The sequence below is a fragment of the Zosterops lateralis genome (assembly GCF_965231275.1).
Source record: "Zosterops lateralis genome assembly, chromosome: 5".
In the NCBI taxonomy this organism is placed as follows: Eukaryota; Metazoa; Chordata; class Aves; order Passeriformes; family Zosteropidae; genus Zosterops; species Zosterops lateralis.
In genome coordinates, this window is record NC_139766.1 from 48,654,523 (window position 1) to 48,666,837 (window position 12,315).

The 12,315-nt window shown below is 37.1% G+C and overlaps 1 protein-coding gene across 1 annotated transcript in view; it reads left to right on the forward strand.

The window, feature by feature from the left end:
• Positions 1 to 12,063, forward strand: part of TBCK (TBC1 domain containing kinase) — an 88,013-nt gene extending 75,950 nt beyond the window's left edge. The window contains exons 25-26 of the mRNA XM_083862521.1: positions 306 to 465; positions 11,411 to 12,063. Of these exons, the coding sequence (XP_083718647.1) occupies positions 306 to 465; positions 11,411 to 11,521 (271 nt within the window). The 3' untranslated portion in view covers positions 11,522 to 12,063. The remainder of the gene's footprint in view (positions 1 to 305; positions 466 to 11,410) is intronic.
• Positions 12,064 to 12,315: the final 252 nt, after the last annotated feature.

Consider the following 12,315-nt stretch of genomic DNA (forward strand, 5'->3'; position numbering starts at 1 on the left):
GGTATACTGGGGATATTGGCTCTTTAGCACTAAGTATTTAATTTGGCAGATCATTTTCTGTAATGCTGTGCTCTGTCCTTTTTGAACCAAACAGCTCTTCATTCTGTGCTTTCTTTCATATGTAGTGTCAGAAGGTTTTTCTCTGTATGAGTAAAAAGTAAATAAGGTTTATCAAAATACTGTATCACAAAAGCCCAATGGTGTTGTATCGTGGCAGCCAGGATGAAGAGAAGGTTCAATCCTGCAGTTATTAATGTACCACAGGTTTCTCTGCCTTTCAGACCTCCTTAACTGATCCTCCTAAGCTTTAACCGTGGCCACATTTCTGGCAGCATCAATGTCCCTTTTGCCTCAGCATTTACTGCAGAAGGGGATCTCATCCAGTGCCCAGCAACTGCCACACTGCAGAGCTTTAAAGGAAGAGTTGTGGTGATTGTAGGAAATGCAGTGAAGAACACAGCTGCTGTAAGTATATTGCTGTAATCTATGTTTTTATCCTTAGACATAAATCAATAGCATGCATATGGCAGGAGTAAAATAAATGCTAGAGTCTGGAAAATTTAGATTAGAATTTTGTGTACGATGACAGGATTTGGAGTGGTGTTTTTGTCGTTGCTCATTTCTGCTTCTAGACAAAGACATTTCCCTTCAAGTGGTCCACATCTGAGAACGTTGATGTTTTGAAATGAAATTGCTTAACATTATCTTCTTCAGCTTTAAAATCTTTATTTTTATCATGTCAGAGAAGTGACATTGGTACTTCTAATGTGCATCAGTAAGTGCTTTCAAAATTGGCTTGCATTTACTTTTTGTGGAGTTAGGAAGGACACATAAGGTGAATTGGATGGGGGCAGATACGTTATGAAGTGCAAAGGAAAAAGATTCATATTCCTACTAGTAAGAAACAAAGTATTGCCCAGTTTTTTAGAATCACTTGTTCCTGCAGTTGTGCTTAGCGAAGAGGAAAATGATCCTTACTGGTAACTTTTGTATGATATATTTACTGTCACTGCCTTTAGCTACACAGGAAGAATGTTCAAACTTGCCTATTCCTTTCTATAATTAAATATTTGATGGTGTTGAGAACTGCCAGAGTAACAAGTGAAAGTGCATAAGTATTTCTTGCACTATACTTCTCTCAGATGAAGGAAAGTTATCCTTTCTTTTTCAGACACACTCTTAATTATGGTTTACCTTTTGTTCACCCATTTATTAAACCTGTTTACACAAAGGACATGAACTGTAACCCTGATATGGCAAGGAAGACTGTGAATCATTAAAAGGTCTTCATGTCAGGAACAGCAGAAGCATCAACCCAACACATGATGTTCATTTAATACCTGTAGGGAGTTGTAAGTAGATGGAGAAATCCCCTTTATTAACCTGCATTTCATCATTTAGAAAATGAACTTGTGATATGTATCAGGTTTCTTAAATAGTAACAGAGATGACATGAAAGGAGACAGTAAACCATCTCTCACATAGTTTCAGTAATGAGTATCCAGGTTTGTGTTTGAATCCATATAAGTTCATTTTTTTTTTTAATGTTTCAAAATTTTTGACATTAACGTGGAATGTTTCCTTTGCTGTGCAGCTAAAGAAATCTTGCAGTGTACTTAGTAAGTGAAAGTACTTCAGTCATGTGGGAGGTGCTGTCTGATCCTCTAAACCCAGATTTTCTGCAGCTGAGACAATGTTGACCCAGAATTGTCAATATTATAGCTTTCCATAAAGAAATGCTGCTTTGCCTCTTGATTTGCTTTTAGGGTTCTTGAAATCCTAACTAAAGTTTTGAGCTTTAAATAGCAACAAAATACTGGATTGACCAGTTTGACCACAATTAATTCAATACTAAAGCCTGAATACTGGTTGGGACTTACCACCACCCTTAAAATACATATAAAACCAGCCTCAATTTGACTGTGTAGATAAAACCTTTTATTTCGTGGATACTTTTTTTAAGGCCAGTTTCAGTTTTACTCTTCACGGCTGCATAGAACTGTCTGCCACTCTTCATGCCCAAGCTATGTAGCTCAAGGCTTGACAAGAGCAATAGTTATTACCTTTCAAATTTTACTAGGTAATCCAATCATAGGACAAAATTTAAAAGTGAATGCATGGAAACAAAACCAAATTTTGTCCATATTATAAGATGCTCAACTTTAAATGTATATTTTCTAAACAGAGGTATATATTTCCAGATGAAATGGAATGAGCCAAGAATTGTGCTTTCTGCCATAAAGGAGGATTTTTTCAGAAGTGTTCACTGATATTTGCTCCAGTAAAAATTTGGAGATTGGCACTGCTATATGTTTAGTTTAATTCTATATGTTTAGTTAAAATTCATATAGGAGTGCGAGGAAGGGGTAAGTGTGGGAAAAACACTAATTGTTTAGGACACTGTTTATAATTAGAAGGTTGAATCTTCCAATTGTGCTTCACATGAGCAGCCTACTTGGCATCATTTAAAAATAATTTAAAAAGCAAAGTGAAGTATACCAAACAGACCTGTAGAAAAAGTCTTTTTGCACTTCATTTCTATTTCTGTTTTTTGCATTTGATTTGGTGGCAGATGATAAAATATTTAAATTAGAAAGAAAATGCTGTCTAGAATATGAGATGTGAGAGGGAAAACTGAAAACTTCACCACAGCACTGTTCTAGCAAGAGGATAAGGAAGCCAGCAGTGTCTTATAGTGCCTCTGCATCTGACAGCTCTGGCTTTAGTTGAACACTTCTGTAGTACAGAATTAAAACTGGGTAATTCTGCATGGTAAGCCATTGGTCCTACTAACCCTAAAAGTTAAATTAATATATTGGTGGATGTACAAGAGCTTTACTGAATGCACCATTAGCACCATAAAGATATTGAAAAAGAGGTAGTGTGTGGTGGTGGTTGGCTCACACTTCTCTGGAGAATATTCCTTCTTTTGGGCTACTTCTCACTTGGTGCCAGCCTTTCTTCTAAGTTTTCCTGGGCATTTGTTAACAGAGCAGATATTTGTTTGTCTCTGAAAACAGCAGGAGAACTCTGCCTAAAGGGCATTATTTTTGAGTTCATCAATCAGATTCTATTTTGATATTTAATTTTTGGATAGTTAAATAAACTCACTCTCTTAAGTCCTCTTTCCCACCTCCATAGACAGATAAGCATCTTGTAAATTCCATTATGGACAAGGGATCATTACAGTTGGGAATATAATAGTTAAATGGGCAATAAGTGTTCAACTGTAGCTCCTTTTTTGGTCTAGGACAAATAACATTTCTCCTGATTTTTGTCACTTTTGAAGTCAGAGATACTGCAAGTAAAAAGGTAGATTATAGTTATGCATATGTAGGACAGGAATTATTTTGGGTCTTTTTATGGAAGAATGGCATTACTTCATCTTCCCTCCTTTAGTCATCTTTAAGGTGCTATGCCATTATCTGTTTCCATTTCAAACTTTTGTATACAGCACTGCAATGTTGGCTGAATTTAGAGCAGGAGAAATGCCTTACCTGACACTAAATCATTCTCTAAAAATTTAATTTTGACAGTGGCACGTTTCTACTTATGTCACATGGTTGTTTAATAAATATGTTTCCCACAGTGGTTTAATGTATGTGCTTTATTGTCAGCTAAATGCTATAACAGAGTAAAATATACAGGACACTTTCATCTGTCTAACAATTAGCAACTTATTTATGTTTTGTTTGGAAGAAGACAAGCTGTAAGTCAAAGCTTAAAAAACATCTGTCTTTATAGCTGTGAAATAAATTCTAAATTGGAAATTCTAAATGTTACGTCAGTTACTTTTTGCCTGGATAAGTTATGCTGCTATAAATATATTGTCTAGACATCTTCTATAAGTTACTGGAGCAAAGTAGTGATTACATTGCAATAGCTGATAGATAAAATACATCAATTATCTCCAAAACAAAGACAAGAAGTTCTGATTTTCCATGAGATCTTTCTAACCCTTTTCAAGGCAAGAGGGAGAGGGTCAAATTCAAAATTCTTTTTGAATAACATATTCTTGGCTTGGAAAAAAAAAATCTATATGAAAATAGAAAAGCACACTGCCAAAAATGCATTTTTTCTTATATGAAGACTGAGACACATAGGTTAAAGTGTCTGGTTATTAATGAATTTGTGTGATTTTATTATTGTCTTCCCCAGGCCTTTTTAAAAGCCCTGCCAGAGAAGCAGGTCCTTGCATGATTTCTTCAGTTATAAACTTGTCTTAAAACCACAAATAGATACCTATGAAGCTTCATAGGGTGATCCGAAGATTAGGTGTTGCATAGAGTAATAAAGGACAGGTGCTTCTGAAGACAAATATATTTATTTAGAAGGGATTAATGAAATTTCTAGTGTGCAAGTAAACAGAAATTAGACAATAAACATCTGGAGATGTTTCCACTATACATCTTTTAGACTCTGCTTCCTTGTAAATAGTTTCTGCAGAAAAGTGACCAAACAATTGGAAGGAAAACTCTTCTCTTTCCAGGGATGGAGGTGTCCCTTATGATTCCCAGAGTGGCTCTTTCATGTTTGTTTTGTTAAGGCCCCATTCTCCCACCTGCAATTCAGACTCAGAGCCTACTGGAATCATCAGAGCCTCCTCATTGCCTTTAAAGAGGAAGAGATTAAGCTTGTGTTTTGAAAAGTTTGAAACTTTTTTAGTTAATCAGCAACAATCCTTCTGGTTGTAACTCTCCCCAATACATGGTTAAGTCTTCATTATTTTATTCCATAAATTTAGCCCTTTTTATTAGTTAACATGGATAATGTATGCATACTTTCCTTCATGGATAGAAAGCTGCCCTGCTGCTTTTGCCAGTACATGCTCTCCACACAGTCCAAGAGAGACACTTGGGCTACCAGCCAGGAGTTGTGTTGTGCTGTTGTAACTCTGCCCCTGACCCTGGCTTTGCTTAGTATGCACTGCGTGCCTCAGGTACAGCTACAGCAGTGATGACCTGAATCTCTCACTGTTCCAGCCAGGTATGAAAGAGGAAGGGAGAAAATGCAAGATCATAGGAACAGAATTTGAGCGTTCCTTTTCCTCTGAAGTAAGTGCCAAGGAAAACAGGCTAATTCTAGAACTCCAAAATAGGTTCTCTTTTAATTTTTTTTTTACTGAGACTGATGGTACCAGTCAAGAGAAATTTTAGTTGTTATTTGATGTAGGAGTTGTTTGGCCTTTCTGTGTGCCTTACTATGCAGAGATTTGGATACTTCTGGAATGACGTATCATGGAGTCCTTGGCTTTACCTATGAAAATATGTCTGAGAGATGCTGGCAAGCAGGATGTCAGCTCTTTTCAATCATCTGGGAAATCTCTGAGGACAGGAAAGGCAGGAGAATAATGAACCTGAATCTTGGAGTGGTGCTGTCAGAGTTTCTCCAGACATTCCTCTTGGCTGTGGTTATAGTCCTCATCAAGGACGAGAGTACTCCTTCAGTGGTGGTCTGTGCCTCTGAAGGAGTACTCTTGTCCGTAATGGAGCTTGCATGGATTAGGTTATATCCATGCTGCTTAGGGCTACTGCATTATAACATCAAATTTTCACTTTCTGGGGCTGTTTCTCAGCTCTGAGACAGAGTTTTGTGTTTCCTGATATTCCAGTTCAGAGAATCTAAAATAGTGATGACTGAAATAGAGATTGTAATGAACTACAAATATTTGTTATAGGTTCAGGACCTTGTGTAAGGATATACCAGCCAGAATGGTGCTAATGAATTTGGGAATTACAATATCCATGCTGCTTGTCTGGAGCAATGTTGTTTTGCTTTTCTCTAAACTATATCTGAACCAGCCTTTGAATAGGATGGACTGACTGCTGCAGGAGGGTTTGAGTAGAAACTGGACAAAACTTGCAGCTTGGGTAGTGTTCAGAAAAAGTACTATGAATCACAAAGAAATGTTTTTCGTTATCAAGTACTTCTTCAACCATTTTTCAAGATTTAGGGCAACCCATAGACCTGGGTTTTTGTGGAAGATTCTACCTGGAGGTACAATCTTCCACAAAAACTCATACTTGCTTTTTTTTATATCCAAGCCAGCTGTTATGCTTCTTTTCAAAATTACATATTTCTGTTCCCTAACAGCTTTTTATTTTCTGTTGAATGAAAAATAGTTTTCTTTCTGTATTTTCATTTTACATTCCATTCATCTATAATGTGTGCACTGCATTTATTTTGCTCAGTGTAAATTAGCTGTGTTACCACAGCTAAATATCTGCAACTGACTTTAATTTTCAAGTGCTCACTTTCAACTGGGTTTTTTTTAATGTATATAATTTCTAGGTGGAAAATTTAAAATACTGGTGTTTAAAATTTATCACTTGAAGAAATTTGAGTGGTTACTCTTACTTTCATTTTCAGTAAAACTTAGTCTGAAACCAGCTATTAAATACCTGTTTGTTTAGGCTTATTTTCGAATCTTTGCATGTAAGTCCTTTAAGTTAATGCTGTGGTTTTTTACTGATGGAATGGAAAATGTTCCCTTTTGGCCAGGTCTACATTTAGAGAATTTTCCCTTGATCTTGTTATAGCAGTTGGTTCTGTGTTGCACCCCTCCCACCCCTAGTAGGTTTTTGCACCAAGTTGTCCTTGCTGTGTTTTTCTTTTTAATATCCATTCAGTTTATGGTAATACAAGCAGCAGCTAGGCATTCTTTTGTTGACATGGGAGGTTTTAGGTTCCTATCTTTTCCATGGTGTTAAAGTGTTGTTTCAATTATCTGGAACCCTTTAATATTAGAAGTAGCTGACTAAAAATGGTCTTGTGTAGTGGATCTGTGTTGTGGAATATGGAGAATATTGTTTAAAAAGTTGCAGACTGATCACTCTGCCTGTTGAGCTTTCAGAGAGGTGTAAGTGAGCTCTTGGACTGAAATCACAGCAAAATAGATTGCAGTTCCTGAGAGGTTTGTGTAGCATGAGTTTACAAGTGAAATCTATAAATAATCTTGTGGAAATGAATGAATACTACAAAATTTGGTTGATATTTCTTCAACTTCTATTTTCCTTCTGACTCATTCAGAGTATGCTGTTAATGTTTATATCATGGTAACACTTGTCACAGCAATCTTTTTTTGTATTCTGGTGCAGTATGTTACTCCTCCTTCCCTCCCAGTGTGCCCTTTAATTACAGCCTGTCAGAAGAATGTCTGAGAAAGTGAATAATGTCTACATAGCAGCCCTCGTGGCTGGCCCGAAGGGTGCTGGGAGTGAGGCTGCTCAAGCTGTTGTGTTCCTGTACTCTGTGCTGTAGACAGTCTGAAAACGTGACATGCCTGGCATAAGACATGCAGCACTTCAAAGCTGGTATTTTGCTGCTTGGAACAGGGTAGTAGAAACATTTTGATAAATTCTCCGATGTGCAGGTCATTAAGGTTTCTTGATGGTGCTAAAAGGAGCAGTCCTGTTATGCTGTTTATATTGAGAGCATCACCAAGGCAGGGTAAAATATTTAATATTTGCCCAAATTTTGGTATGAATTTGCTGTGATCTTGTCTGTCTTTGAAAGCCTGACTTTTTGTATCTGCATGAAGAGTCTTAACTGACTACTTTCAAATGCAAATTGCAACTTTCTGGCTCAGTTATGCTCACCAAGAAGGGTGTTTTATGTGGAATTGATGGATGCATTAGTTAATAGAGGAGCTGTGTTTCCAAAGCCTTCAGCAAAGTCATCATACAGTAGTCATTAAACAAGTTTCTTACTTATTCATCCTTTTGTATGTAATATTTGCTCTGAAAGCAGCAAGAAGATTTTCAATTTGGAAGTTCAGTTTAAGCTTTAAATGCAACCAGGGAAAACACAGTAACTGAATTTGGGAATCTTATTTTGAGGAAAGGCCACGTGAAGCAGAAAGTAAAAAGCTCAAAGTTTTGTAGTATCCCTTGAAGCCTTTTCTCAGATAGGCACAACTCTCATTTTCCCCAACTAGTCTTCTTGTCTAAACAAAAAGAGAAGCATTACAGAGGATTGTGATCCATTGGTGGTATAGGGAAAGATATATTTCAGAAGTTATGTCAACACAAACATTGGATAAATTTGAGAAAGTTTAATAATATATAGTCATTTACAATAAAGGACATCTTATTTCTATTTACAGAAATATATTTCTGCAAAATGGAATTTAGTTGTACACTACCTTTGTATGTTTCAATACATCTCTCTTTAAAATGTAGGCGCTTTACAAGTTGCTAAGGATGATGTAGCCCGTGGTCTTATCTCTTTACCATGCTATTTTCAGTCTTAACAGCACCTTTGTAAATTGAATTATTTAGTAAACTACAAATTACGTATTCAGGTGCTTGTTAGTAAACTTCTAGTTGACACTTTATGATTGCATTTATAAAGGGAATAGAGCCCTGTATGTATTCCAGGATGGCAGTTTCTGCTGTAGAAAGTCTGGGGCATTCATTCAGAAGAGTACCTTGGGCTTTTTTTGATGAGGTTTTGCTCTTTTTGGATCACTGATTTTTTTTTTTTTTTCCCCCAACGTTTTAGGAAACATTTATTTTTTAAAATGTTTATCTCTTAGATTCAGGATACTGATATTTGGCATAACTGAGGGTCAAACTGGGGAGAAAATCAATGTAGCTATTTCAAATAGTCCTTCCTCTCATGCCCCTCCATCAGTGCATACACCAGAAATCACACTCCCCTGTATTTTGAAAATAGTGGCTTCATGTAGTGTATTTTGGCAAGGCAAGGTACCAGGTGGTGTTGGAACATTTCAGAAACATGGTGAACAAGTTCCTGTTCTTGTCTGTAACAGGCAGGCTCCTCTGTCTGGGAGAGGGCAGCACAGACATGAACAGAGGAACAAAACTATAAGCAGTCAAACCTTTAATAAGAAAGACTGCTGTGCCAGTAAGAAAATATTTCTAAGTCTGTGCTTTACCAAAAGTTACTATTTCTACTTTCAGTGAAGGTAAAACTAGGAATGTCTTTAATCAGCTCAAGTCCTATTGCCATGAGAGTTAAACCTGGAGTCTTCTGTGTGGTGCCTGGGCAGATGTATGTGCAAAGCTCTCGGAGGCTGATCTTGGGAATTGGATGGCAACTTTCAGCTTATGTCAGTGTGCCTCTAGGCCCCTGACTCACAGCTAATTCCCACAATAGTGAGATACTCATAGTAGTACATTTCCTGCTCAGTGTTTTTTCCCTGGCTGGATGTTCAGCTGCAATATTTTGATTTGTATTTGCAGCACTTCTCACTGAAATGAGGCAGAGAACAGCAAACAGTTCTGCAACAAATTTAAAAAAAAATGAAAAATAAATTTGTCTTATGGTATATCATCTTGTGCTTTCTGCTATCATTGCTATCAGCCCCAGATTTTGCAGTGCTTGCTTCCCAGAGGCCCTGCAAGGAGTGACAAATTCCTCACTATAAGGTTTTAAAGTATCCTTACCAGATACAGTGAATAAAATCTATTTTTAGACATACCTTGGTTACTAAAGCAGTTCTAAAATACAGTGGGACATGGGCCTTAATGCTCAAACCCCAAGTACAAGGCATTTGCTTGTGTATTTTCTTTTAAGACTACATTGAATGGTAGTTATATTAGGGTCAGGGCATTCAGAACACTTGGAGCAGGGTTTACAGTTCATTATCAGCATTTTAAAATTATCAGTAGTGAGAAAGTGGAACATCTCTGTTGACACATGGGACATTGTACTCAGGAAATAACATGGTGCTTCCTGCCAGCATGAAGGCTTGTTGCCATTTTTCATTTCTGCTGGCTCTGAGCAGTGTTGGTGTCCATTAGTCACAGGTGGAGAGCACTGTGAAGTGACAGATATGTCCATGTGAAGTAGAGATATCTGGTAGGGGTATTTCACTAGGAATATAAACTATTTTTGTAGTTCATGGTATGCACAGCTGAGTGCTATCTTTGTCTCTACTTTACTGTACATCTTTATTGTCTGAGATGATAGTAAGAGGTGTTTGGACTCTCCCAGTGAAGTCTCTGTGCATATTACACCACCTGTGCAGCCTAGAACCTTTCCAAAAGCATAGCATTTACTTTGCTTATGAAAGCTGACATCCACATATGGTGTAAGTTTACTGTCAGCTGCTTTGATTGCTTGATTGCCAGGATTTTTTTTTTTTTTAATTCGTGTACTGAATAACCCAAACTGATGGGGAAAGAGATGATTGAACTTCAAGGCTTCCCTAGGGAAGTACCTGAAACAAATTAAACAGCCAAAATGTTCACAGGTAATCTTGTAGTACATCTAGTTCTGCCTCAGTATCTGTTACGCTGTAACAGGTAATTAGGAGGAAAGTAAATGAAAAAAAAAAATCCCATGTCTTGAGTTTGATTGGGGTGCCCACAGCTATTCTTGAGTCAGTAATTTAGTTGTTTGTGCAGTTAGCGACCTGGACATCACGCTTGCACATGTTCTCAAAGAGCATCACTAATTATTTTAAAGAGTCAAAAAGGGAATTGCAGATGTTTTACATAGCCAATTTGGAAGCATTCAGTGATTTTACAAATGGTGCTGATTTGACAACCAAACTTAAAGAAACAGTCTCAAAGACTCTGATGGCAGAGTAATCCCTCACAGCTTTTGGAAATTAGATAAAGCTATTAGTTTCTCACTGATTAGTCCATTTTGGTGCTTTCTTTCTATTGCATTGAAGTCAGTAAATAGAAGGCAAGTTTGAGATGAATTTTGTAAAAACATTGTTTGGATTTTGGTATTCTGAAGCATAATTTTAATTTTTTTTTATTCATAGTTATTTTGATGTACAAAATATCTTTGTCAGTGCAATAATGTTTCACAGAGTTCCTATGTGGAAAGTGGCAATTGCTGAGTTTGGTTTATGGCATGAACTAATTGAGGAGAGAGGCTTTCAATGGTGGGGGATACCTGCTTGTCCTATTTAACCTGCCTGTGGGCGGATTGGTGGGAGCAGAGAAGATTAGAGATGGTAGACCCCAAATTCATATCTGACATCTCTGAGATCAGGTCATATCAGACAAGTTTGACAGGCAAACAAATGACTGTACCCTCAAACTGTGATGCTTCTACACTTCGGAACCTACAGAAAAGACCTGGGACTTAGATTAATGCACAGAAAAATATTTGTTAGTTCATGCTTTGAGAGAGACTCCAGTGATTGCCCTGAGATTAAACAGTTCTTTTAGCAGGAGGTAAAGTCCTGCTGAGCAGAGATGAATAATGTTCATTGTTATTAATGTGACACTTTCAGGACCACAAAATTCATCCCAGCTGTTTTAACACACTGGCCTGGGCTCCTGTGTTGGACTAGTTGGTACAAAAAAAACCAAACAAACAACTTCCTATGGTCTGTTATTTTTTGTTTAATTTGCCTTACATTACAGAAAGTTATTTTCACCTAATGACTATGATATGCAGTAGGCTAATAATATATCTGTTTCAGTTTGCAGCTCATCTAGTGAAAAACAAGTACCCAAGGGTTTGCATCCTTGATGGAGGAATCAACAAGATCAAGCCAACTGGTCTCCTCACTGTTCCTTCTCCACAAATCTAAGTGACTGTAAACATTCAGGACAATCTGTCTGAAGAAGAAAATCCTCCTACAACACAGATATCCTGAACCTAAAGGGCATTAAAGCATCTTCACAAGCTATCCTGATGATCAGTGTGTCTTATCCTGCAGCTGTAGAGCCCAGGAATTTTGTGTTTGTTCTTTAGTACAGAGCTTTGGTTGGAACTGATCAAAACTGGAGGTTTAAGCTTTCCAAGAAACCTCTTTCAGCATTGATGTAGTGCTGAAGTGCTTGGGCAAGTCTGAACACAGACCGTGGAATTCATCTGGCTTTCTATATCTTATATTTCTGTGGAACAAAATTAGCTGGCATTTGATGGCTCTAAGGTGCACTTAGATTATTTGAAAAAGTATTTTACTGTGAATATTGAAAGTAGCAAAATGAAACTGTACCATGTATATCGTGTGAAAAAGTGTGTTCCCTAATATTTGAAAAGTAATTGCTGTATCTTCTGACCTCCTTTTTTTTGAGAAAGTGGTGGTTTTTTCATCTGGTTTGGAAATAAAGATGTGTCCCAAATTGGTAGTCACTGTAAGAGTGGCTGGTGATTCAGTCCAAAAATCTATCACAAGATGGAAAGTTTCTTCAACTCTGTGGTGAATTTAACAATCTATTTCTATAATCCTACCAAAAGGATCAATTTCTGGAACAATTACAGTTACCAGAAAGGTGGGCTTTCAACAATACTGTGTCTTAGGAGTATAAATCAATTATTCTTAACATAATAGTGTGCTTCCATTTTAGAAGCTCATGCCTTGGAAGGAAACATTGCAAC